The sequence below is a fragment of the Rhinolophus sinicus genome, chromosome 3, assembly GCF_057876585.1.
Source record: "Rhinolophus sinicus isolate RSI-liver-muscle chromosome 3, RSI-T2T, whole genome shotgun sequence".
Classification (NCBI taxonomy): domain Eukaryota; kingdom Metazoa; phylum Chordata; class Mammalia; order Chiroptera; family Rhinolophidae; genus Rhinolophus; species Rhinolophus sinicus.
In genome coordinates this window covers 105,221,614-105,249,275 of record NC_142503.1, presented here as the reverse complement: position 1 = coordinate 105,249,275, position 27,662 = coordinate 105,221,614, and the positions used below count along the sequence as shown (strand labels likewise).

Below are 27,662 nucleotides of genomic sequence, written 5' to 3'. Positions count from 1 at the left end.
TGATTATTTATCTACAGGATGTCTTGCATTGGTTTTCCATGCTCCATTTTCCCCAGGGGGTTATAAGACGCGGGCAGTTGTTACCTACACGTACGGGATGGGGGGCGTCTAGCACATGAGACACACCTAGAATTACTAATCTTGGAGCTAATAATAAAGGAGCTGCTTGCACAGCTGTACCTCTTCCCCTCTAGAGAAGGGAGGGAGAGAAGGTGAAAAGGAGGGGGGAGGGGGAGAGAGAGAGAGAGAGAGAGAGAGAGAGAGAGAGAGAGAGAGAGAAAATTACTTTTGGAATGTAAACAAATGGCTCCAAGTTTTATTACCTTTTGACATGTAAACACATAGATCTTGGAGATAAATTTCTGCATCATTCCAGAAATCTGGATCTATACAATCCCCATTTAACCCAGGCGCCATTTTTTTTTTTTTTTTCTTCTCAGAAAGCCTTGATCATGCAGAAACATGAACATCTTCACATTGTTTGCCAACTTAGGGCAGCCCTACACCTCAGGGATAACCTTCTGAGGCCTCAACTATATAACCCGAGTGTTCAGTGAAGTCTCTTCACTGAGTTTAGTTGGAACTCCAGTGTCTCCCAGCTTTGTGTGGCTTGTTGGGACTCTATTGCACAGCCCCTCAATAGTTATATTTTGCTGGGTTTCCTGTGTTGGTGCATCCTAATATTCAGCCAAATACTTAAAGAGACCCACGTGCAGCTTTCTAGAGTTTCTCTTCTCCACAGCTCCCCTTCTCCACTACTCCCTCCTTCCACATTCCAGCAACCTAGGCAGACCCTAAGTCCGACCTTTGCTTCACGTGCCTGGTGAGACCCCTGTTCTCTTTTTGACTCCACCTCCCTGTGCTGTGATCTGGAGAGTGCCTCCCGGCTGAAAGCCTAGATGAGTGCAGCTCCCATGTGTTTCTCTTAACCAGGGATCACAGCCCTATGCTGTCTGGTCAGTGCTTGTTCATGTTTTGTCCAGTTTCATAGTTGTTTCTATTGGGAGAGTGAGTCTGATACTGTCAGAGCCAAGATTGCAAGTTCCTTTCACAAATTTCCAGATGACCATGTCATGTGTCATTTTTCCCATCTAGCTGTCTGGTACTTAAAGGATGTGAATTTCCTTTAAATCAACAATACTGTCTGTATTCCTGTATCTAAGAGCCAGTGATTTAAGCTAATCTTAAATCGTTAAATGTACAGTTTCTGTCAAAAGCCTTCCTGCTATTTAAAATAAAGTTTACAAGTGGGCTGAAAATCTGTTCTTTAGATTCTTTATATTCCACTCCCATGTCATGTTATTTGTCCAGAAAACTTGATGTCTTGTCTTTATTACTTTATCTCTCTATAGAAATGCCTTCAAAAACTATGATTCAATTTATTCTAATCTTTACTGAAGAGCTTGAGGAAAGACTTAATTAAATCAGGAATTCTGGCTAATGAAAGATACTATAGTTGAGCACAGATTTTGTTCCGGGTCAGAGTGAAAAGGGAACACTATGAACGTAGGATTAAATTATAGGATTCTGTTTCATACGCACAAACAATAAATATGTCCGCACACAGAGTCCATATCTGAGATTGCAGGATCACGTCATTCTCAGAAGAAAAATACTTTTTCCTGTTTGTGATGGGAAAATACCTGTAATCTAAAAGCTGTGTTCAATTACTTAGGAGTAAATTTATAAGGATTATCTACATGAGGATTATCTATAGAAGCTGTTAGCCTTTGATGTTTAAAGGGATGATTGATAATCATATCCTATGTTTTCTGCTATAAGTTTTGAATCGATTAAAAGGTATAGGAATCGGACAAATGGAATACAGGAGAGCATAGATATGCACCTACAATCCGGCTTCCTAATACACCTCTCCTGGTTGGATTTTTGACTCACTGGCAGAAGAATTGGAAAGCTGAGAGCTACCTCTCTGGGAGGAGTGGAGCTGAAAGGAACACTCCCATTCGGTAGACTGGGTGGCCTGAAAGGAAAATAAGAGAACCTAGGATGATTATGTGTGCACTTGCACTTCTCCTTGGGGCGTGTACCTTTTAGGAGGTGTGTGTGTGTGTGTGTGTGTGTGTGTGTGTGTGTGGATGTGACTAGGTTATTAGATGGGTTGAATTAGTTGCTTTCTCCATATTAGTTTTTAGTATTAAATATGACTTTTATGAAGGGCTGAAACTTAAATTGGTCAAGAAGGAAAATAATTGCCTGGTCTTGAAAGTCACTGGATTTCTAATCAGGCGTCGATTAAAAAAGGGAGGGAGTTTTCCCCTTTAAAAAAAGTCTTGCTTACATCCAAGTAAGGGAGTTGGGAGTTGGGATTCTCTATAAATAAGGAGGATACCGCTGGATTCTTGTCTTGAAGGGAAGTGAATCCGTTAGGCTTGTTTGTCCTGGGCACTGAAAAGATATCACAGTGAGTTAATCACACACTTCCAAGACATCTTAAAGGGTAGTTCAAAACTGTTGACTAGTCTCTGGAAATTGTCTTTTTTTTTTTTTTTTTGGATAAAATTTCTGTCTTTTGGCTTAAAAAAGAAATTGACAATGTCAATTATAGATGCCATGTTAAAGACCATAGTGTTTATTTTAGGAATCTCCTGGGAAGCACTGGCTAGGTCTGTAAACAAGATTAATATTTTTCTGTAGTTTCTTTGATCTTATCTTTGGGGTTTGTTCTTTTGTACTTCAGGGGTATTGGCTTGTGATGCAGGTTTCTCATAGCTGCATGAGTTCAGGATGTAGAGCTATCTCAGGGAAATCCAGAGGATGGTAGTGGAGGCAATAACTGAGCCTCCCTCCTCTCCCACATCCATTACCACTTCATTAGAGATGTCTTCTCCATCTCTTTCATGTAAGGAATTTAAATTTTCTTCCCAGTTGGTTGTTGGAGAACACTGATTATGCATCTCTATAAAACACCACATTGTGGGGTCCGACAGCTGGTAAATACAAAGCTTGTGTTTTCTGTGAGTGTGGAATCTGATGACAGAGAACACACACAGACATGAACGACGGAAGCTTAAAGCAAACCTCCTGCAGCTTGTGGAAAACCAGCAGCCCCAGAATCACAGTCTGCCAGCATTGCCACTCTGATATAAAGGGCACTGCCTCCCTGATAACTCCGGCAGAAAGTTTCTGAAGAGCCTTAAAGTTCAAAATTGGACCAGCAGCGTCAGTATCACTGGGAGCTTATCAGAAATCCAGAATCTCAAGCCCTCCCTGCTACCTACTGGATCAGAATAGGGTGATGCAAGGGTACATTCCAGACAGGGACACACCTCTGCGAGGATTCTGATTTATTTAGGTCAAGTGCTCAGGTGGAAGTAACCACTCTGGCCAGGGGCATAGAGGCACACTGAATGCTCCAGCCTGGGACATATGTTCCCTGTCCCCTACAACAATGGGGGTGGGAACCTGTGTGGATTGGGTTTCTGCAGAAAAAAGTGTTCTGTTACCAGGGAAGGGAAGCCGAGCAGGAAGGCAGTGATAGGCACCTGATAAACTTATTTCCTCTTTCGTGTCTTAGCTCACGTTCATGTTTGGGTTCGCTATTCAGTAGTCCCTTCACTTTGGGTCATTTCATCCCATTTCCTGGTGTGTGTGAGTGTGTGTGTGTGACTCCCAGTCTCCCTCACCTCACAGTGCCATCTGTCTGCTTGACCTAGATATCAGAGATTCTTGCTTCTTCCACGGCATGGTTCCCCTGTCGCTTGTCAGACACTCACAGTTGTCACGTACGTAGGAATCCATGAAGGGTGAGCACGCACATACCTGGCCTAAGTCTTCCTCCACTTCCTTGCGCTCTTGGTCCAGCAAGTGTGCCTCACTCATTGCCTTTCAGTCTCCCACGAAGCATTAGTCCTGCAGCCTTGCCTTTTCCAGCCCTTTCAAGCTGTCAACTGTTAAACATGCGCCTGCATTACTAGAGGGAGTCAGACTTTTAGCCGTCAGGAAGGATAAGTCCTAGTGACTCTTTACAGAGAGCATGTAAAATACAGGGAAAGTCAAGGTTACGATCCTCTACTGTTATTTATTTTGATACTCAGAGTTTCCCGGATTTGTCAGATGGGCTCATATCAATATTTTGACATGTCTTTCCTCATCATTCCTTGAGTACTTCCTTACTTTCTGGTACAAGATGTTCCAGAACCATCTTTTGCAGGAGTTTTGATTCTTTTTAGTGGAAAATGGTATTTAGAAACCAAAATTTGAGTAGGTATGCTAGGGTATCATTGCTTCTAGTCCTTCTCAATAAAATTAAAAAGTGTGTGTGTTTTATTCATCTTTATCTGTCTCTCTGTATATATTAAAAACTGTGGCTTCATACTGACACCTTCATGAATTCAATCATGAAACTTCAATTACAGCCCAACTCTGCAGGGTTTGTTTTATCAATTCACCACACTCGCTTTTGATATTTATAATTACTCACCCAGACGTGGGCTCCCCATTGTGTATAGTTACTTATTTGCTCAGTCCTTGAATATGTAGAAAATAGTTTCAGAATTTCTGACCCATATTTCTGTGGGGAAAAACACCTAACCAGCATTCAGTATTTATGTACGTGGTATTCTGTCTTTAGCCTAAAGGTATGTAATCAAAGAACTGTGTTAAAAAGCTGCTTGGGTTAGTGCTCCACTATTTTCAGTGTGATTACGTTATTCACTTGAATAGTGGATTTGTTTTTTTCTGTTTGTATTCCACTTTTTGTTGTTTTTCCCTTTCAACCTTGCTATTATTTGATATATATGTTTTTCAGTCTGTGTAGTAATAACATGTAGTTCTAAACCTCAGAACTCGGAGATCTATCCGTTTCCCTTTCTTCTCCCCCATTTCCAAACCCAGTCCTTTCCATTCTGTTTTCATTCGTCCCTGTAGATAACCATTCTCATATCCTTTTTGTGCTTTTCTGGTTTTGATGTATTGCACAAATCAGAAGATAACACGTGCACTAGAGAGGAATTCATGCATGTTTTTGTATGGTTTCAGTTTTTACATTAGAGCTCTGATCCACTTGGAAAATATTCTTTTGCATAGAATAGATAGCATTTGGTCAAAGTGTATTATTTTCTTAATGTGGTATTGAAGTTTGTTTCCTAATATTTAAAACTTTTGCAATAATACTTACAAGTGACATTCATCTATAATTTTCCCTTTTATTTTAAAGTACTATTTTTATCAGGTTTAGGTGTCAATGTTATATTTGCTTCATAAAAAGAATTAGTAAGTTTTCCTTAATTTTCAATGTTCTGGAACAATTTATGAATCATTGCTACTATCTAGTCTTTGAAGGTTTGGTAGGATTTCCCTGTGTGTGTGTGTGTGTGTGTGTGTGTGTGTGTGTGTGTGTGTTGTTGTTGTGTGTGTGTGTTGTTGTTGTTTTCAGAGGACCTAACTGGAATCATATCCCTGCTTCTTTGCAGGTCAGGTGGTCTCTGTTTCAACTAACTCTGCTTTTGTAGAACAAAAGCAGCCGTAGACAATACATAAATGAATGGGAGGGGCTGTGTTCCAATAAAGCTTCATTTATGGACACTGAAATTTGGATTTTATATAATTTTCACCAGCCATGACATGTCATTCTTCTTTTGAGTTTTTACAACCATTTAAAAACGTAGGAACATTTGAGCTTATGCGCCATACAAATGCTTGGCTCATGCGCTGTAGTTTGCCAACCACTCGTCTTCCTGAAACCCTTTATTTTAGGCATCTCTCTTCTGTACAGCATAGAATTGGGTCTTGCCTTGTTAGCCAAACTGAAAATCTGTTTCTTTTAATAGATGAGTTAAGCATGGTCATATTTATTGAGATGACTGTCATATAAGCTTATAGTTCTAATGTCCATTATATTTATACTTCCTATGTTTCTTTATATGATGTGTTTTCTTTGTTTTTTGAAGTTTCTTTTGCTATTTGGGAAGTTTTGTATTTTTGTTCTATTAGTTACTTTTACTTAATATTATCTAAATGCCCTTAATCCCATTTTCTTTTTTTAATTAAAGTTTATTGGGGTGACAATTGTTACTAAAACTACATAGATTTCAGGTGAACAATTCTGTAATACATCATCTATATATCACATTGTATATTCACCACCCAGAGTCATCTATTCTCCTTCCATCACCATATATTTGATCCCTTTTACCCTCATCTACCACCCCCCTCCCCATTTACCCTCTGGTAACCACTAAACTATTGTCTGTGTCTATGAGTTTTTGTTTCTTCATTTGTTTGTCTTGTTCCTTTGTTGTTTTCAGTTTCACTGACATGTTTTCTTTTTTTAATTGAGTGATAATTGACATACACTATTGTGTTAAGTTTCAAGCGTACAATGTGTTGATTTGGTACACTTATATATTGCAGAATGGTCACCACGATAGCGTTTGCTAACGTCTCTATCATGTCACATAACTAGCATTTTTCCGTGGTGAGATTAAGATCTAGTCTCTTAGCACTTTGAAGTTTATATGTTGACTATCATGCATTATATCTCCTGTCATCTGTTTCCTTATTTTCTCCTTTACTATCATGACATTTGTAACGGTATTTTTTAGCTCTCATTTATCGCTTACACGATAACCACGAATGTATTATACTCTCCTCTTTCCTTCTTGCACCTTCCGTATTTTAGCTGCATGGTTTCTACTTTCCTGCACATAAAACACATTATACAAAATACATAGTATGTTGTTCTTCCACTTAGGTTCCTGCCTTTTAGTCTTAGATCTGTAATTAATTACTGAATGCTCGTCATTTGTCCTTTTGCTCAAGTTTCCTCAGTCATCTCTCAGTGGATGGGGCTCATCCAGTGTGTTCCTCAAGAAGGGAGCACGGGTCCAGAATATTCTGATGCCTTTCTTGCCTGTTTGAAAGCTTTTCTGTACCTTGTTACTTGAAGGACGGCTTGTCTAAATAGGAGATTCTAAGTTCACTCATTCTTTCCTTGAGTTTTCTTTTTTCTCCTTCTTTTTTTGATACGGCTTCATTGTTGCATTATAAGCTGTCTTTAGGGCATCTGATGCCAGTCTGAATTTCAGCTTTGATCTTAGTGCTTAGAGGTCTTGAGGGATTTTATTTTATTTTATCTCATCTCATCTTATTTTAAGTCTAATAGTTTTATTAGGATATGTTTTCAAATTGATCATTCTGGTTAAATTTTCCCAGTTACCTCTTAGACCTTTTTAATATGTACATTTTAGTCTTATTTCCAGAAAGTTTTCTTGGGATATAGTTTTAAGTATTAGTTCTGTTCAATTGTTTTGTTTTTGTTTTTATCTTTAGGAACTCTTATTATATATACTTGTTTTCTTCTTTGGCCTGCTTCTATTTCAACCACTTTACTTATCAATTTTGTTTCTTTGCCTCATTGTCATTCTCTTGGTTGTTTCTATGGCTTTCTTCAATGTCCTTTAGTAAAATTTTATTTGGATCTATTCTCCCTTGGGGTTTTGTAATTTAATCTTTGACTCTATGATGATTTTGTCTTATTCTTTCATTTCTTTTCTAAGTTCAATCAGCTCTTTTTAATTTTTTTCCTGTTTATTGTCCAGTTCTGCTTTTAATTTTTGAATTTCTTATTCAAGGTGGTTTTTCTTACCTCCAAATGCTTACTTAAGGATATTTAAAACAGAGTGGAATATTGTGTTACAGTTTTCTTCTTCATGTCTCTTTTTGAGTGGGGAATTTTCATCAACTTGAGTGGGTTTGATTTCCTATTATTAAAATACTTTGTGTAAATTGAGTCTGTTTTGGCTAATTTATTTTGTGGGCTTGAGTAGTTTACAAGGATCTTAGGTCAAGGGTGCCTTCTGTCATTGTAGCAAAATACTGTGTGTGTGTGTGTGTGTGTGTGTGTGTGTGTGTGTGTCTGTTGGGGAGACAGGGTTGTGTATCTTTTTAATTTTTATGTTTTGGTTCTCTTTTATTTTTCAGAACTCTTCATTTTCCCCTTTTGTTTCTTTGTCCATTTTCATCTTCACCATTCAAACTCCAAAAAGCTCCTCTACCGTCCTTTCTACCTTCTCAAAGCAATAGCTTTTAGAAGACTGATCCCTGGGATCACGTGCCCTAAAAGTCCCTTACCTGTATGTAGTACGTGCTGTGATCTACTGGCACTCTCCCAATATGTTTGCACCTAGTGGACTTTCTTTACTGGTGGTGATTTTAGATGGGTTTCAGGCCTACAAATAGTCCCCCTTTTCTCTCTGTCCACACACTTTTTTTTCATATTATCCTCCCATATTACCTACTTACATAGATCATTTGACAGTTAGTTGTCTTTTAGTTATGTTATGGGCATTGGTTTTATGTAATTTATTTGTTCCTCTTGTAATTCTGTATTGTTTTTTGGAGGATGGGTTGGGACATTCAGTTTATGCCTCTGTGTTTACGTCACATATAAGTGTATGCATGCATGTCTGTGTGCGTAATATGCAGAGGGTGCCAAAAAATGAACACACATATTAAGAAAGGAAAAACTGTATTAATTGTAATACTTAATATATAGCAATAACAAAAAATGAATGCAAGTCACGTTTGACTTCTGCAATTACAAGAGGTGCTCAAAGTGGTTACCATCAGCGTCCAGACACTTCTGATTATGGCGAACTATTGCTTGAGCATAGATAACATCTCTTAAAATGTGTAGACATTTTTTGGCACCCCCAGTATACATATGTATATAATGTACATACCTATCTCTCCTACCAGAATGTGATTTCCTTAAGAGTAGCAATTCAATTTTGCTCATCGTTCTGTCTTTAGCAAGAAACAAATGCCTATCATATACAGTGCCCTTTAAACATTCCTTTTCCCTATTAATGATTAAAACAAAGTTGCAATACAGCATGTTACTCTGTTAATAAACTGTTTCTTTCCCAAAGGCTGCAGATAGCTAAAAGATTGTAACATTAGGTTCAAACTCTCTTAACTACAGTGTTTTCCCCAAAATAAGACCTAGCCAAACAATCAGTTCTAATTCGTCTTTTGGAGCAAAAATTAATATAAGACACAGTATGATATTGTATTATATTATATTGTATTATATTAGACCCAGTATTATATTATATTATATTATATTATATTATATTATATTATACCCAGTCTTATATTATAATAAAATAAAACTGGGTCTTATATGCATTTTTGCTCCAAAAGACTCATTAGAGCTGATTGTCTGGCTAGGTCTTATTTTTGGAGAAACACGGTATGCAACTAGTGCTGGGCTAGATAGCCAGCACTTGGGGTTATTACTTGAGAGCCTGAATATACAGAAATTGCCATGCTGCTTATAAGGGAAGGAATATGATGTATATAGGGGCATCATAAGATGATGCCATTCAATTTAGAGGAAAGCCTCATTGTTTCTCAATAAATATATTATTCTCGCTCTTAATATTATTCTTGTGACTTGACTATGAAATGAAATAGCAGATGCCAGAAATCCTTTGTTCTAATACAAAGAGATAAATAGCAATGCTGAATCATGCTACTGTATTTAAAATTGGCTGGGAAGGTCAAAAGTGCTACAATGAATATTTAATGTTCTGATGAAATCTTAAGGGAAACGATGCTGTATTCACCAATACACTGAAATCTTCCAGACAATCATTCTATCTGGTTCATGCAGAAATGAAATTTAATGTAACTTCTCCTTGATAACTGTCATTTCTATGAGAGATACATACTTCTGTCAGTTCATGATTCAGAAAGAGAAGGAAGTGATGAATAATGGCTATGGGAATCAAACCGAAGAATAGGCATAAAGATTTATGTACAAGTGTTATGGGATGAATTGTGTCCCCTAAAATTCATATTTTGAAGTCCTAACCCTCTCAAAATATGACTGAAGATAGGACATTTAGCTGAGTAATTAGGGTAAAGTAAGGTCATGTTGGTGGGTCCTAATCCAACATGATTAGTGTCTGATAAGAAGAGATTAGCACATCTACACACCCAGGAAACAAACCATGTGAAGATGGAGAAGATGGCCAGCTACACACCAAGGAGAAAGTCCTCAGAAGAAATCAACCCTGTTGACACCTTGATCTTGGACTTTAGCCTCCATAACTATGAGACAATACAATTTTGTTGTTTAAATCCCCAGTTTGTGGTGCCTCGTTGACAGCCCCAGCAAACTGATACTACAAGGATACTCGTGACAGAATTTTTAAATAGCAGCTCAAAATAGAAATATGAGGTCACAATGTTGCTAACCTTTTTTGATATCAGAGGGATTATTCATTATGAATTTGCACCAACTGGACAAACAGTTAACCAAGTTTACTATTTTGAGGTGCTGAAAATGCTGTGTGAAAAAGTTAGACGACCTGAACTTTTCGCCAACAATTCATGGCTCTTGCATCACAACAATGCACCAGCTCACACGGCACTGTCTGTGAGGGAGTTTTTAGCCAGGAAACAAATAACTATATTGGAACAGCCTACCTACTCACCTGATCTGGCCCCCAATGACTTCTTTCTGTACCCAAAGATAAAGGAAATATTGAAAGGAAGACATTTTGATGACATTCAGGACATCAAAGGTAATACGACGACAACTCTGATGGCTAATCCAGAAAAAGAGCTCTAAAATTGCTTTGAAGGATGGACTAGGCGCTGGTGTCGATGCATAGCTTCCCAAGGGGAGTACTTCGAAGGTGACCATAGTGAAATTTATCAATGACGTATATAGCACTTTTTCTAGGATGAGTTGGTGAACTTAATTGTCAGACCTTGTAACATAAGTGTCCAATAATGGAGGCATGGTTATATTCACAGTTGAGTCTACCTATGCTTCCTCTTTGGCTGTCTCTTTAACGGCTGCAAAGGACAGCAAGAGTAGTCAAGCATGTAGCCTTGCACCACCATCAGTAACCTGAACCAAGTCGTGAAGAATCAGTAGGATGAGCGTCACTGTCTGTCAGCCCCTGGGTCCCTCTGTGTAGTGGGTAGACTAGCAAGGCAGCGTGGGGTAAGATAGGATTTATGCTGATCGTGAACATGCCAGCGAGAAAAAGAACACACATTCTATGCCAAGAAAGTTTGAGGACACAGACTCAGTATATCTCTTTTCCTCAAAATGATTTCAACAAATTCCCTCCAGAGCCTCATTTGAAATAAAATTTAAAATGCTCAGTTCATTCTTCTTTATTAGAATACCATTATTATTATCATTCAATGCTTGTTATGGCAAAAACAAACAATACAGACATGTGTAAAGTAAACAGCGAACGTGCCCAGTCTCGGTTGCAGAAGTACAACTCTGTTAAGAGTTTGGTGAGAACCTGTGAGGATTTTACCAGATATTTGGTCCTGTGTCAATACTGTTGACACATGAATAATTTTTTTAAAATATGGAATCATGCTATATCAGTTTTTTCCAACCTGCTCTTTTAGTTGGCAATATATGATAGATATATTTCCATGTTAGTACAGGTAGGCAAGGGGATGATAAAAAATTTAACAAGTATAGCATGTGTAGTATACTGGATAACCAGTACAGCACGGACACTGTCCAGTCAGAACACATGCTAAACTGGGTCTCGAGGCCCCTGCTCTGTGAAGGGTTAAACGTTTTGCTGTCAAAACAACAGGAGGCGCAGAGCAGCTCTGGGCTGCTGAGACTGGAGCCCTAAGGAGGGGCACTTAGGGGTCTGGAGGGCAGTGGACTTTCCCAACTGGCACGGAGGTGTTTCAGAACTTGTGCATTTATTGATACCTGGTGTATATCAGCCTTGCGTGTACGTCTCCTATTTAAATGGCTACACTCAAACTCATTATAATGTAATTATAAATCTTAATATATTTAATGAGCCCCTTACTGATGATCATTTAGATAGTTTGCCATTTTTTGTTATCATAAATAATGTTGCAATACACATTTTTTACTATATTATCTTTGTGAACGTGGACCAGTATATCACAATGGGACTTCGGAGAAATTATCTTTTTCCTTAGAATTGTGACTCCTTTCTTAATATTAGCAAGTAATTGTGAGAGTCATATTAGGAATTTATAACTTTAAGGAAATATTGAAATTTAGGTCAGTGGTCTCAAACCCCGACTCTGCATTAGAATCACCTATGGAACTATTAGAGATTCTATCTATCTATCTATCTATCTATCTATCTATCTATCTATCTATCTATCTATCTATCTATCTATGACCCTACTTACTCCTAGAGATTCTGATTTAGGTCTGGATGGGTTCCACAAGTATTTGTGTTTTTTAATAAGCTTCAGAAATGATTCTGATGCCCAGCCCGTATTAGGAGCTACTGAAATATGGAAGAATTAATATTGTAAAAGAGGACAGGATTGTATGATTTGTCAACCTCTAACATATGATAGCAAGTATTGGCGAAGATGTGGAACTACTGGAGCTCTCATACCTGCGAGTGGGAGTGTAAATCAGTAAAGTCATTTTGTAAAACTCTGGCGGCATCTATCCAATAGAAATTAATAGCATAATTTATGACTCAACAGTTCCACTTCTAAGTATGTGCTCCACAGAAACGCTTAACATGTTCACCTGAATTCTCTCAGCTGTGCCGTTTAATACAAACTGCCAACAAGCCAAATGGCCTCCAATAGTATAATAGAGAAAGTAAATTTAATGCTATTTTTATATAATGGAATCCTACCCAGCGACAAGAATCGTCAAACTACAGTTACATGCAATATGTGAATCTCAAAAAACAAAATGTAGAGGAAAAGAAGCCAGATTCAAATGAGTGCATATGTATGATTTCATTTACATAAGCTTAAAAACCAGGCAAGACTTACTTGCATTGTTAGAATGAATCAGTGGTGACTTTTGGGAGGAGTCATGGCCGCGAGGGAATATAAGGCATGGGCGGCACTGGGAAACCAGTATCGTTTTGTTTCTTAATCAGCTACTGGTTATATGGGCATGTTCAGTTTGTAAAACGTCAAGCTGTGTGCTTAGGATTTGTGCACTTTTCTGTATGCATAATATATGTTCATAAAAAGTTTAAATAATGCTGTGAAACCATCAAGAGGAGGAAGTTCCTCCAAATAACAAAAAGCGTTCCTGATAGAATAATGGCTGTCCTTCCATGAACTGGAAAAGAGGAATCTGGTCTGCAGTGGCGAGCTGGAGCCAGCTGGTACTCACCCACTAGACCAATTATGAGCATCTCTTCCATTCAGTGACATTTTGGTACTTTGAAATCGATCATATTGGGAATTTTTACACCATGGAAATTGGCAAATACTATGTCAGATTATTTATGTTATTTTCCTAGAGAGCAGATTACCTATATAATACTGAATGTAGATCTCTTTGTTCACAAGATATTATTTGACTTGCTTTATAGCCAGTGTAATTATTAAACAATTAATATAAAATTTGAAAGTGGCTAAAATCATTTTTTAAAAAGAATTAACCTTATCACATTTTGAGACTATGAAGAATCCTTCCTTCTTTTTTTCTACTGTAAATTTAAGGAGGCTTATTTGCATTCACATATCAATTCAGGAAGAGGAAATATGTCATTAAGAACTTTATTCAAATTTGGTTTCAATGTCACAAATTAGGACTACAAGAACATTATCATGTCTTAAAATCTGCCCTAAGTAATTATGAATCACCAGAGCCTGAAGCTGTCTTGCCTTTTTTTTTTTTTTTTTTTTTCCTTTTTACTGTTAGAAACTTATTATTGTAACCTGGAGAAAGCTAATAGAATTATTCCTTACAGTTCTGAGACACTCATCTCTGCTGGTGTCTTGTCAGCCAGGTTGCACAGACATAACAGATATATATGTATTTTTAATTGAATTGTTGTCAGCGACATTGTAGTAACAAAAGATACCAAAAGAGACAGTTTAACATTTTTTCTATGACAGCAGTTTAACTGTTTATGTCTCCTCCTTTTCACTTTCTTTTTGTTTCTGTCTGTATTCACAGTCTTCTAGCTACTTATTTCTCTCTGGGATCACTTTAGCTTCTCAAATATTAAACTCTTTTAAACAGTGTGATGAATGAATTAAACTGTTTTAATAGTTTCCTTTTAAGTACAAGACAACAGGCCCAAAATGGAATCACTTACGCTAAGCCCCATGTCCCCAAACCTAGATCTTAAACCAATCAATCACGAATTGCCAGATCACTAGCTTGGTAATCTGCCTGATTAACCCCTGCCACCCTGTAAAAGAAAGTAACTTTGCAGTAACTAACCTGTTGTTATCTAATAACTAACCTATTCCTGCTCCCTTTTGGCTATAAAAGTCTTTAATTTTGTAGGGCTCCATGAAGCTCCTTTCTAGCTGCTAAACTGGATGCTGCCCAACTTGAATCAATTTGTGTTCAAATAAACTCTTCAAATTTTTAATATGCCTTAGTTTATCTTTTAACATTCCCCCAAAGGAAATTTGGAGATCTTTTTCATGCATGTGGAAAAATAAATTATTCTCTCAATCGTATTTCTGCTTTGTGACAAAAAATAATGGCTTATTATTAGAAGTTTTCTTTTGGTTCTTCAGAACCATTTAGTTTCTAAGATCCCCTACCACCATCATGCACTAAAAAGAATTCTAGTGAATAACATAAATTAACAAATATCAACATAGATGATTACTTGTTATGAAGTACCAAATGGAGAGAAACAGGAAAGTGAAAGAAAATGTAAGAGAGGAGCGAGAGAGAGAGAGAGAGAGAGAGAGAGAGAGAGAGAGAGAGAGAGAGAGAATGTGTTTTGTTTACTGTAATGTTAAAATTGATTCTTGGGTTAAGCTGTTGTTAGCCTGTTCCAGTTTTAATAAAGTTCCCCCATTATTTTTTCACCTAAATATTTTAACAGTCATTGATAATCATTATCTGGATCCATTATTTCACTAGAGATTACAAAATGGTGATACTCCATGATTCTTTGGGAGTTTTTAAAATTATAATTCTTCTATAAAGAAAACCTTTATTACCTTTTTAGTTACCCCAGAGATCAGTTTGTACGGAGAAGACAGGAAAAATACTTGATTTCCTTTATCACCATCCACTGCTTTTGACATTATAATTTTAAACTTTTTAGTCTCTAATTCTGTGTCTTTTAAAATCTTCTTGAATTTTACTCATATTTTCAAACCTATTTTATTTCTTGAAATATGCTATAGTTTTTTTATGTTCTCTGTTTGATAATCCCATTATTTGAAGAAATTTGAGCTAACCTGTCATCTGTTGTTTCTTCTCGCTGTCAGAGTGCTTTATTTCTTTTTGAATTGTGAGAATTTTGTTTTACTTGGTACTTTATCTTTGAGAATTCTATGTTGTTGTTGTTTTATCAGTCTCAGGTGTACAAAGGAATGTAATAGATAGACATTTACACCCCTCACAAAGTGATGTGGGGTTTTATAGGAAGGTAGGGTCCTTCTCAAAGGAGTTGCATTTGTTTCTGTCAGATGTCTATGGGCATAACCGGCCTGAGAGCACTTCAAAAACATCAATTGTCCTATTGAAATAGTTCAGATGATCCATTTAGTGTGGATTTAGGCTGCAAATTGTGGTTTGTGGTTATAAGTAATCAGGGAAGAATTTTCCTCCCCTCCTACGTAGCCCCAAGTTTTGAGACAGGCTGTAATTGGGGACAATGAGTAGGAAAGGTTATAACTAATTCACCCTGTGTTGAGAGTCTAGCCCTTGGGGTCTCAGGTTTATGAACAACTTTCCAACTGGGGTGGCCCCCGGGAGTTGTCGCAAGTGCCTGGCCTTGACGATGAGTAACCAGAGCTCAACCTCATTGGCTTTAGTGAGTGCCTGCACGTCGGAAGGGTCAGCCTCAACATTCTGCTTGCCCATCTGAGTTCCCACTTTTACCTTATTTTTTTTTTTCTGCCTTTGTAGTTCTCATTTTTTAGCAGGCTACAGATGCATTTGATAATATTTTTTAAATATATCTTATCCATCATTTTCAGTTGTTTTTAACGACTCTCAGTCTACAAACTTAGTTCATTTGATCAAAAATACAAACACCATTATCGGCTCTTTTCTTTAGCTGTGCTTCATTGTTTAATACATAGGTATATATTACCTTACAGATCTTTCTAATTATTTTTGTTTGTCAGTGTGTATGTTTCTGTCCTGGTGAGCCCACTCAATTTATTCTGCTATTCCATTTCATTTCAGCCTGGTAGACACAGTAATTATTCAGTAAAATTCTTGCTGATCCATGTAAAATAAGTGAGCTTTCATTCATATTATTTCACAGTACATGGTACTTTATTGGCATGAAAGAGTAAAACCCCTTTTTCTAAACTACCTAAGTTAGTTTTGGGGGAGAATTTTCTAGTTGGAGAAATTTGACTGATATTTGGGAATTGTTAGTTAAATATCTGTGTAGTATACATAATCTATGGGAATTTTACTTTTTTCTCTGTATTTTATTAAGTAAGCATAAAATGGACTAAAATGTTTTCTTTCCTTTTGAGATGTGAGCTTGGTCAAGAGGGACAGCTTGTTCCTCTATAGGTTCTTTAGAAGATAGGAAGCAGATGTGGCACTGGGAGGAAACTACGAGGGGAGAACAAATGTATGAGTAATCTGGAAAAAGATTAAAGTCAAATTATAAGTTAAATGTCAGCCTTTGGACCAAAGCTTTTCCATTCTTGGTACTCTGAAGAGAAAAGCAACTGAGTATCTTAGTAAAAGAGAGAGACTGTTTCTAAGAGTGGTATTACTCCACTATAATTACTGTTCTGTTTCCAGGTTTGTTTGTTTGTTTTTGCTTTTATTTTTAAGTAATTTGATTTTGACTGTGTTTGGTTAAGTAGGATATAACTCTTCATACTCCTGTATTTGTACTTAAAAATATTGTTTTGTTTGATTAGAGAATGTCTTTAAAATCATATGTACTTTGTGCATTTCTAGGAATGTCTGGCATGTTTATTGGTCAAATGCCTTGCAGATGAAAATGAAATTTTGTGAAAACTCTTGTGGATCCATCCAAACCAGATTTATTTTTGCTTTAATAAAACTATTCAAAGCATCAAGACTTCAGTCTGGGTGTCAGTGCTAGCAGCTAATCTGGGAAGAGTTTCCAGGATAGAACCTGCTGCGGATTGTAATGGCTTTCCCATTCCTGGTGCCTCTTTCTGGTTGGGCTTGAATGATAGATACAGACCAGATGGGCATGAAAAGGTCTTCTCAGGCTCTGAAGTACTTCAGTCTGACTGCGCTCACCGGGCATACTGTTTTCTTCTATGTACACAAACGTGCTTTATATTAGAATTCAGTAAAGATGCTGTTTAGATTTGTGTTCATCACCACCCATTTGGTAATTATTAGACTAATTCCACTCCCTCAAAGAATAGTTGAGACACAGGGCTGGAAACAATTAGAATCATTGTAGTTTAAAATTATACTTGGCAATAAGAAACAAATCACGGATTCTCTATAGTCTAGCTTGTAAGTAAATAGTAAATAACAATAATATTGGAATCTACTTAAAATAAAATGAAGTTTTCCAGCTTCTCTGTCCTTCTCTCTGGACATGTCATTTATACTTTCAAACCGCATCTACCTGATTAGTGACAGGTATCAGGTCATAATGATTCTTGAATAGCAATGATATAACAGCAATTCTAAGAATAGAGTAAGAAAATTCATTTAATTATTTTAACCAAGGATTAGCCCTTTGGAATCATTTTAATTCATCATATTTTTCATTCATCCACCCAAACTTTACTAAATAAGTTATTAAATGCTATTTAATAAGTTCTGTGTTGGGGTACTGGTCACAACACATTTTTCGTCCTCAGGAAGGCTTCAGTTTAATTTTGTTCAGATATGCTAAGCCATTGAAGAAAAATGCTCCTCAATACAGACCGTCTACTGGCTCCGTGGCCTCTGCTGCTCACATTAGTTAAAAGCTCACGGTCGAAATTAGATATCCCATCCTGTGGTAGTTGAAGGAATACTTAAATGAAAGCCTCTTTGAAACACGTTCTACTAGCTACCAGTGTAAAATAGTGTTTCAGGTAAAGTAAACCTGATAGATGAAAAAGCGATCCTCAAATATGTATTGTTTTACGCTTTAATTTAAATTTCTTTGTAAATCAATTTATTTAGATGTATTTTGCATGTAGTAAAATGCACTCATTTTAAGTATAAAGTTCAATGAATTTTGAAAAAGTGTACACCCTGTATCCACCACTTCATTCATTCAAGAGAGAAACCTGGATGTTATTCTAAATAGACCACATATTAGACCACAAAAGAAGTCTCAATAAATTTAAGAAGATTGAACTCATACCAGGTATCCCCTCTGACCATAATTGGTATGAAATTAGAAATAAATTACAAGAAGAAAACTGAAAAACACACAAACACATGGAGGATAAATAACATGCTACTAAACAATGGATGAGTTAACAATGAGATCAAGGAAGAAATCAAAACATACCTGGAGACAAATGAAAATGAGAACAGAATGACCCCAACTCTATGGGACTCAGTGAAAACAGTTCTAGGAGGGAATTCATAGCAATTACAGGACTAGCTCAAGAAACAAGAAAAATCTCAAATATACAATCTAACTTTATACTTAAGGGGACTGGAAAAAGAACAGAAAAGAAAGCCCAAAATGGGTAGAAGGAAGGAGATAATTGAGATCAGAGCAGAAATAATCAATATAGAGGCTAAAAAGAGTAATACAAAAGATCAATGAAACCAAGAGCTGGGTCTTTAAAATGATAAACAAAATTGATAAACCTTCAACCAGACTTAAGAAAAAAACAGAGAGGACCTAAATAAATAAAATCAGAAATGAAAGAGAAGTGACAATGGACACCACCAAAATACAAAAAATTTTAAGAAAATACTATGAGCAATTATACTCCAACAAATTGGACAATCTGGAAGAAATGGATAAATTCCTAGAAGCAAACAATCGTCCAAGGCTGATCAAGAAGAAACAGAAAATCTGAACAGACTGATTAGTACTAACAAAATCGGATGAGTAATCAAAAAACTCCCAACAAATAAAAGTCCTAGACCAATGGCTTCACAGGTGAATTTTATGAAACATTCAAAGAAGAATTAACATCTATTCTTTTCAAACTATTCCAAAAAATTAAAGAGGAAGTGTGGCTTCCAATCAGGTTTTATGAGGCCACTGGTACCATGATTCCAAAATCAGACAAAGACATTACAAAAAAAGAAAACCATATACTAGTATTCCTGATGAACATAGCTGCAAAAATCCTCAACAAAATATTAGCAAACCAAATTCAGCAGTACATTAAAAAGATCATACACCACGATCAAGTGGGATTTATTCCTGGGATGCAAAGTTGGCTCAATATATGCAAACCAATTAACGTGACACTACGTAAACAAAATGAAAAATAAAAAAATCATCTGATCATATCAATAGATGCAGAAAAAATGTTTGACAAAATCCAACCTCCATTTATGATAAAACCTCTCAGCAAAGTAGGAATAGATGGAACATACCTCAGCATAATAAAGACCATATACAATAAACCCAGGTAACATCATACTCATGGGGAAAAGCTAAAAGCATTCTCCTTATGATTAGGAACAAGACAAGGATGCCCACTTTCACCGCTTTTATTCTACATAGTATTGAAAGTCCCAGCCACAGCAGTCAGACAAGACAAAGAAATAAAAGGCATCAAAATTGGAAAGGAGGAAGTAAAACTATCATTATTTTCAGATGATATTATACTATATATAGAGAACCCCAAAGATTGCACCAAAAAACTATTAGAACTGATCAATGAATTCAGTAAAGTAGCAGGATACAAAATTAATACTCAGAAATCAGTTGCATATTTATACACCAATAATGAACTATCAGAAAGGGAAATTCAGAAAACAATTTCATTCACAATAACATAAAAAAACAATATAATACCTAAGAATAAATTTAACCCAGGAGGTAAAAGACCTGTACTCAGAAAATTACAAGACATTGAATAGAGAAACTAAAAAAGATACAAATAAATGGAAGCATATACCAACTTCATGGATGGGAAGAATTAACATTGTTAAAATGTTCATAGTACCCAAGAAATCTGTATAATCAATGCAATTCCTATCAAAATACCAATAGCATTTTTCACAGAACTAGAGCAAACAATCCTAAAATTTATATGGAATCATATAAATGGCCATGGCATTCTTTAGAAAGAAGATCATACACAGTTGGAGGTATCACACTGCCTGATAGCAAACTATATATAAGGCCATAGTAATCAAAACAGCATGGTATTGGCGTAAAAACAAACACATAGATCAATGGAACAGAATAAAGAGTCCAGAAATAAACCCACGCTTATGTGGTCATTTAATCTATGACAAAGGAAGCCAGAATGCACAATGGGGTAAAGATAGCCTATTCAGTATATGGTGCTGGGAAAACTGGACATACATGTGAAAAAAAAAAGAAAGAAACTGGACCACCTTCTTACTCCATATACAAGAATAAACTCAAAATGGAGACCTGAAACCATAAAACTCCTAGAAGAAAACATGGGCAGTACCTTACCCTTAGCAATATTTTTTTGATCTATCTCCTTGGACAAGGGGAACAAAAGAAATAAAGAAAGAAATGGGACTATATCAAACTACAAAGTTTTTCACAGCAAAGGAAACCATCAGCAAAACGAAGACACCCTACTGAATGAGAGAAGATATTTGCAAATGGTACATCTCATAAGGGTTTAATACCCCAAATTTATGAATAACTCATATACCTCAATATTTCCAAAATTTATAAAGAACTCGTACACCTCAACACCAAAGAAACAAACAATCCAATTACAAAATGGGCAGAGGACCTGAGTAGACATTTCTCCAAAGAGGACATACAGATGGCCAATAGACCTGAAAACATGCTTAGCATCACTAATCATCAGAGAAATGCAAATTAAAGCAACGATGAGATACCACCTCACTGCTATCAGAATGGCTATCATCAGTAAATCAACAAACAACAGTGCTGGCGAGGATGTGGAGAAAGCAGAACCCTCATGCACTGTAGGTGGGATTGCGGATTGATGCAGCCACTATGGAAATCAGTATGAAGGTTCCTTAAAAAATAAAAAATGGAACTATCTTATGACCCAGCAATTCTACTTCTGGGTATTTATCCGAAGAAATCCAAAACACGAATTCAAAATGATACATGCACTCCTATGTTCACTGTGGCGTTATTTACAATCGCCAAGATATGGAAGTAACTTGTGTCCATCAGTAGACAATTGGTTAAAGAAGAAGTGGTGTATATATACAATAGAATATTACTCGGCCATAAAATGGAATGCATTCTTACCATTTGCGACAATATGAACGGACCTAGAGGGTATTATGCTAAATCAAATAAGTCAGACAGAGAAAGACAAATATCATATGACCTCGCTTATATGTGGAATCTAAAGAACAAAATAAATGAACAAACAAAACAGAAACAGACTCATAGATACAGAGAACAAACTGATGGTTAACAGATGGGAGAGGGTTTGGAGGTCTGGGTGAAAAAGGTGAAGCGATTAAGAAGTACAAAAGAGTCACAGGGACGTAAAGTACAGTATTGAGAATATAGTCAATAATATTGTAAAAGCTATGTAGAGTGTCAGGTATGTACTAGAGTTATCAGAGGGATCACTTCATAAATTATATAAATGTCTAACTGCTACCCTGTACACCTGACACTAATATAAAATAATACTGAATGTCAAGTATAATTGAAAAAAATAGTCACGGGGATGTAAAGTATAGCATAGGAAATATCATCAATAATATTGTAATAACTATGTACAGTGTCAGATGGGTAACATACTTATTGGGGTGATCACTTTGTGAGGTATGTAAATGTCTACTCACTATGCTGTTTTGTACTCCTGAAACTAATATTATATGTTGATGGTAATTGAAAAACAAATTTTTAAAAATTAAAAAAAATTCATCATAGACCTAAATGTAAAACACAAAACTATAAAAGTTCTAGAAGAAAACTTAAGAGAAAATATAAGGAACCTTGAGTTTGACGATGCATTTTTAGGTACAACACCAAAAGCATAATCCATGAAAGAGAAAATTGGTGAGTTAGACATCATTAAAATTAAAAACTTCTGCCCTGTGAAAGACATTATAAAAGAATGAAAAGACAATTTACAGACTGGGAAAAATATTTGCAAACCATATATCTGACCAAAGTTGTATCCACAATATACAAAAAAAACCTCTTAAAATGCAACAATAAGTAAATAAAGAGACTCACTGAAAATGGGCATGGGAACTGAAAACACAAAGAAGATGGAAAATGTGCTCTACATCTTTTGTCATTAGGGAATTGTGTATTAAAACAATGAGATACCACTACACACCTATTGAAATGACTGGAAAAAAAACAAAACAACAACCTGAGAAATGGCAAATGCTGATGAGAAAGCAGAGCTGGGAATGCAAGATGGTGCAGCCACTTTGGAAGACAGTTTGGCAGTTTCTTACAAAGCTAAACATAGTCTTACTATATGATCCAGCAATGCACTCTTAAGTTTTACCCAATGAAATTGAAAACTTTTGTCTACACAAAAAACAGACTAATATGAGGTCTGACAATTAAGTTCCTGAACTTGTTGCAATGACGTTGCTAATATTTTTTTGATATCAGAGGGATTATTCATTATGAAGTTGCACCAACTGGACACACAGTTAACCAAGTTTACTATTTGGAAGTGCTAAAAAGGCTGTGTGAAAAAGTTAGACGACCAGAACTTTTCACCAACAATTCATGGCTCTTGCATCACGACAATGCACCAGCTTGCACGGCACTGTCTGTGAGGGAGTTTTTAGCCAGTAAACAAATAACTGTATTGGAACACCCTCCCTACTCACCTGATCCGGCCCCCAGTGGCTTCTTTCTTTATCTGAAGATAAAGGAAATATTGAAAGGAAGACATTTTGATGACATTCAGGACACCAATGGCCATACGATGACAGCTCTGATGGCCATTCCAAAAAAAGAGTTGCAAAATTGCTTTAAAGGGTGGACTAGGTGCTGGCGTCGGTGCATAGCTTCCCATGGGGAGTACTTCGAAGATGACCATAGTGATATTCAGCAGTGAAGTATGTAGCACTTTTTCTAGGATGAGTTCATGAACTTAATTGTCCAGACTCGTCTGTATAACAGCTTTATTCATAATCACTAAAAACTTGAAGCAACCAAGATGTCCCACAGAGGTGAATGGATAAACAAATTGTGGTATATACATACGATGGAATATTACTCAGTGATGAAAAAGAGCTATGAAGCCACACAAAGGCATGGATAAACCTTAAATGCATGTTGCTAAGTGAAAGATGTCAGTCTTAAAACGTTACATACTATATGATTCCAACTTTGTGACATTCTGGAAAAGGCAAAACTATTGAGAGTAAAAAGATCAGAGATTCGGGGTGAAGGGAGCGGAGTTAAGCAGGGAGATTTTTAGGGCCATGAAATTGTTCCATGCGATACCTTAGTGACAGGTAGGTACATGACATTATGCATTTGTCAAAACACACAGAATTTCACAGCACAAAGAGTGAACCCTAATGTATACAAATTAAAAAAAAAATCATTTAGCAGGTTGGAGGATCCCAGAAAGGAATGTGGACTGTAACAAGAGAATCTAGTTGTATTTCAATTGTATGAAACAACTTCTCAGAAGGAGGGGCTGGGGAAAGGTGCTGACCTAAGTGACTTAGGAAATTAGTCTGTAAGACTAAATGCAAAAGGAATGACACGTGATCATGTACACAAGTTGATAATTTCCCATGGGGCACAGGTTAAAATTTCTGATACCACTATACATATATTCTGGGATGAAACAATTGAATAAATAGATGAGAGATGGTAGGAGCCAGATTTCTCCTTGTTGGAGTAGGAACTTACAAATAAGCAGAAAAAGAGACTAGAGTGATCCTTTTGGTAATGGGTTAGAGTGGAGTCATCAGAATGAACTCACGTTTAGCTTAATAGAGACACCAATGGCTACACAGAGAAATATTATAGATATATGTGTACATACATATATTTCCTTGCTCTGTCATCAGAGATCCTAAAAGAAATGACACTTCAGTAGCAAGAAGTACACCTCACCTCCAGATGTTTGTTTCTGATACCATTCTCCAATAAAAGGAGCATGGCTCATTGGCGAGGTGGTTGATTCTAGGACTAGGGTAGGAAATATGTAATATGTATCTAGAGACTCTTACAGTGCCAGAAAATAAAGAAGTACTAAAAACAAATCCACATTAATGGGAGTATATCAAAGGGACATGGGAGCCAGCTGAAAGAGCTTCCAATGGCCAAAGTTGGAACAATTTGAACAATAAAACAAGTAAAGTAGTATTGGATTAAAACCCAAAGTATAAAATAAACATCCATGAATCCAAACTGATATAAACAAACAAACAAAAACAAACAAATAAATGGCGGCAAAAAGATAAACGTCCTAGGAAGAAGAATTTAAAATAATTTAACTAGGTACTCGGCCCTCAAGGAGGGGAAGCTGAACTTCCCACCCTGAGTATGGGCCGCACACAATGTCTTCCTTCCAAAGAATTCAGGGGAGGGAACAGTAACTGCATTGGAGAAACCTGAGAAACACCACCTCAGCCAGGTGGTGAAGGGCAACATCAACAGTGACGTCATATGAGTTAATAGTATGTACCTTAACCCTAGCCTACTCATTAGAAAAACACCAGACAAACCCCAGCAGAGGAGCGTCTGACAAAATAACTAATGAGTATTCCTAAAAACTGTCAAGGTTATCCAAAAACAAGGAGAGTCTAAGAAACTGTCACAGCTAAAAGGAGCCTATGGAGACATGACAGCTAAATGTGATGTGTCCTCCATGAGAACAGACAAAGGGCAGTGGGGATAAATTAAGGAAGTCTGGATAAAACATGGACTTGAGTTAGTAAGAATGGATTGATATTAGTCGCTTAATTGTAACAAGTGTACTATACTAAGATGCTAATAACAGGGAAATTGGGTGGAGAGTATGTGGGGACTCTACTTAATCTTCTCAGTTTTTCCGCAAGTGTAAAACTGTCCTAAGCAATCATGTCTGTTAAACAAATCAACGTCCTACGCGAAGGTCTCGCACTGACCCCGTGGTTTCTCTCCCACAGTTTTGAGAGTGTCTCCTGCCTGGCTGACTCGGCGTCCCTCTCAGACATCACTTTTGATGGCAACCCCATAGCACAGGAGTCATGGTACAAACACACCGTCCTGCAGAACCTGATGCAGCTGCGCCAGCTCGACATGAAGCGGGTCACGGTGAGGGCCCTGGCCCCGCGCTGCGTCCTGGGTGCGGGCCAGGGAGTTGGCAGGCGTGCCCCTTGCTGGAGATGCTTCTTAGTCTTAATGAGCTAGGCATTCGCATGCATGTAATTATGGTGCATTTCGTTATTATAATGACAGATTCTTTTTTACCACCCGTCTCCTATTCCCAATTTCATCGCATAGGGCTTTCAAAATTCCTAGCCTTCTATTTATAATAGATGAATCATTATGCTTATTTTTCATTCTCACTTAGTATCCAACTACTAATTTACTTTGGAATGGATGGGTAAGAATTTCGTTGATAATGGTTAAGAACATAATGGTTAAGAACGTGGGTCCCAGAGCCAGGCTGCTTGAGTCCGAATCCTGGCTTTAATGTTTTCTAGCTGTATGACCTTCAGCAATGTGCTTAATCTTTCTATAGCTCGTTTTCCTCAAAGTGAAATGGGGATCATAATTATATTATGTCACAGGGTCGTTGTTAACATGAAATAAAGTGCCAAACCTTAGAACAGTGGGAGACTCCTAGGAAATATCACCTGTAGTTGCCATTGTCTATTCATTCTATCTCCATATGAGATATTTTGTATATTTAGAGGTTTTGCTATGGCTCCTGATCTAAGTGAAATGCTGCATATCATACCCCTGCTTTTAGGGGTACAGTGCACATTAGCACATTATAGGCCCCAAGGAGTTCTGTAAATAAGAACCTTGCGTGATTTGTGTCATTGCATCCCACATTAATTTGAATGTTTTATTTTCTCAGGAAATACCTGTTAATAACCTGAGACCTAAGCTTCTACCTGTTTTCTTACTTCTTGACTCTGGCAATTTTGATGTGGATTCTGAGTGATGCGCTAGGCTTATTCAGTTGCCAGCTGACTCGTGGCTTGTATCTTAGCTTCACAGTATGCAGTTTGCATTTCTGCTTCAGCAATATGACAGACCCCTAAGGGGCTGGCAGATGGGTAGGAGCGCTGATGAGCTCACAAATACCGGCGATCTCGCTGCTTTCTTTGTTCCAGCGTGGAGATGCGGTTCTTTGTGCTCTCAGTTTGTTCAGATCTGTGCTGTCAACCCTGTTGCGCACTGTTACCCTTATCTCTTTGTCTTTCTTCATTAAGCATGTTGATACTTCTCATTGCTCTTCCTGATGAGGCGAGATGAGTGGGGCAAGACATGAAGCTAGCCCCTTTATGTAAAGTAGTGCTTAGTTGCATAGTATGTTTCTCATAGTGAGTTTGTAGGTCAGCCTTGTCTATCGAACAAGTGTCGTGAAGGGCAGAAGCCTTTCTTCTTGTTCCTTGCCTAATACACACGGATGTCCTATCCATGTTTCTTTTCTTCTCTGTCTCACTCAGTGCTCAGTGTAGTAATATTCGATAAAGACCTGTTGGCTGAGTGAAATTTACCTACTTCTGTGCCTTAAATAATGGTGAATAATGTTGTATATAGTCGTTGACCTTGTACATTCCATAGAGGGTGTTTGCCTGGTGAGGAAATGAGGGAAAACCACCTGGGATGGGAGCAGGGCCAGCTGTTCTGCTAAGTACAGAGCAGATAGCCTTGCACATCTGCTCCTCCACTTTAGAATTTTGTTTTAATGTTTAAATGGAAACAATCTCAAAATTGCAGAAAAGTTGTAAGTACAGTACAAAGAACTTTTTTTCTTGAACCATTTGAGAGTAAGTTGCCAACTCGATTCCCCAACAACGTTGAATACTTCAGTGTATATTTCCTACAAGTAAAGACATTCTCCTATGTAAGCACAATGTAACTAATAAAATCAGGAAATAAACATTGAATAATTACTAGTGTTTAATTCTCACCACATTCAGATTTTACCAATTGCAGCAATAGTATTCCATATAGCAAAATGATCCAGTTTGGAATTACACATGGCAGATGGACACATTTTGTTGACATGTCTCTATCGTCACCATGTTTTAGGCACAGTTCTTCAGTCTGTCCTTGACTTTCATGACTTTGACATTTATAAAGATTACAGGTCAGTTATTTTGTAGAATAACCCTCAGTGCAGGTTTTGTTTGTTTGTTTGTTTTGTTTTTTATGTTTTCTCATGGTTAAGTTTTAGTTACAGATCTTTGATATGAATCTCACAGATGTGATTCTGCATTCTTCTCATTGCATCCTATCAAGTGATGTGTCATTTATATTTTTCCCTTTATTGATGTTGTTCACTTTAATTAAGATGGTGTCTGCCAGGCTTCTCCATGTGAAGTTACTGTTTTCCTTTTGTAATCCCATTCCTCATAAAAATTTCAGTTTATTCATGTATTCATATCATTATGGACCATGGTATTTAGTTTCACCTTTTGTTTA

At 37.0% G+C, this 27,662-nt stretch overlaps 1 protein-coding gene across 6 annotated transcripts in view; it reads left to right on the top strand.

Moving 5' to 3' along the window:
* Positions 1-27,662, top strand: part of LRRC49 (leucine rich repeat containing 49) — a 129,563-nt gene that overhangs the window by 55,533 nt on the left and 46,368 nt on the right. For all 6 annotated transcript variants that reach the window (XM_019736012.3, XM_074328207.2, XM_019736013.3 and 3 more), the window contains one exon: positions 25,166-25,313. In XM_019736012.3, coding sequence (XP_019591571.1) covers positions 25,166-25,313 — 148 coding nt within the window. The remainder of the gene's footprint in view (positions 1-25,165; positions 25,314-27,662) is intronic.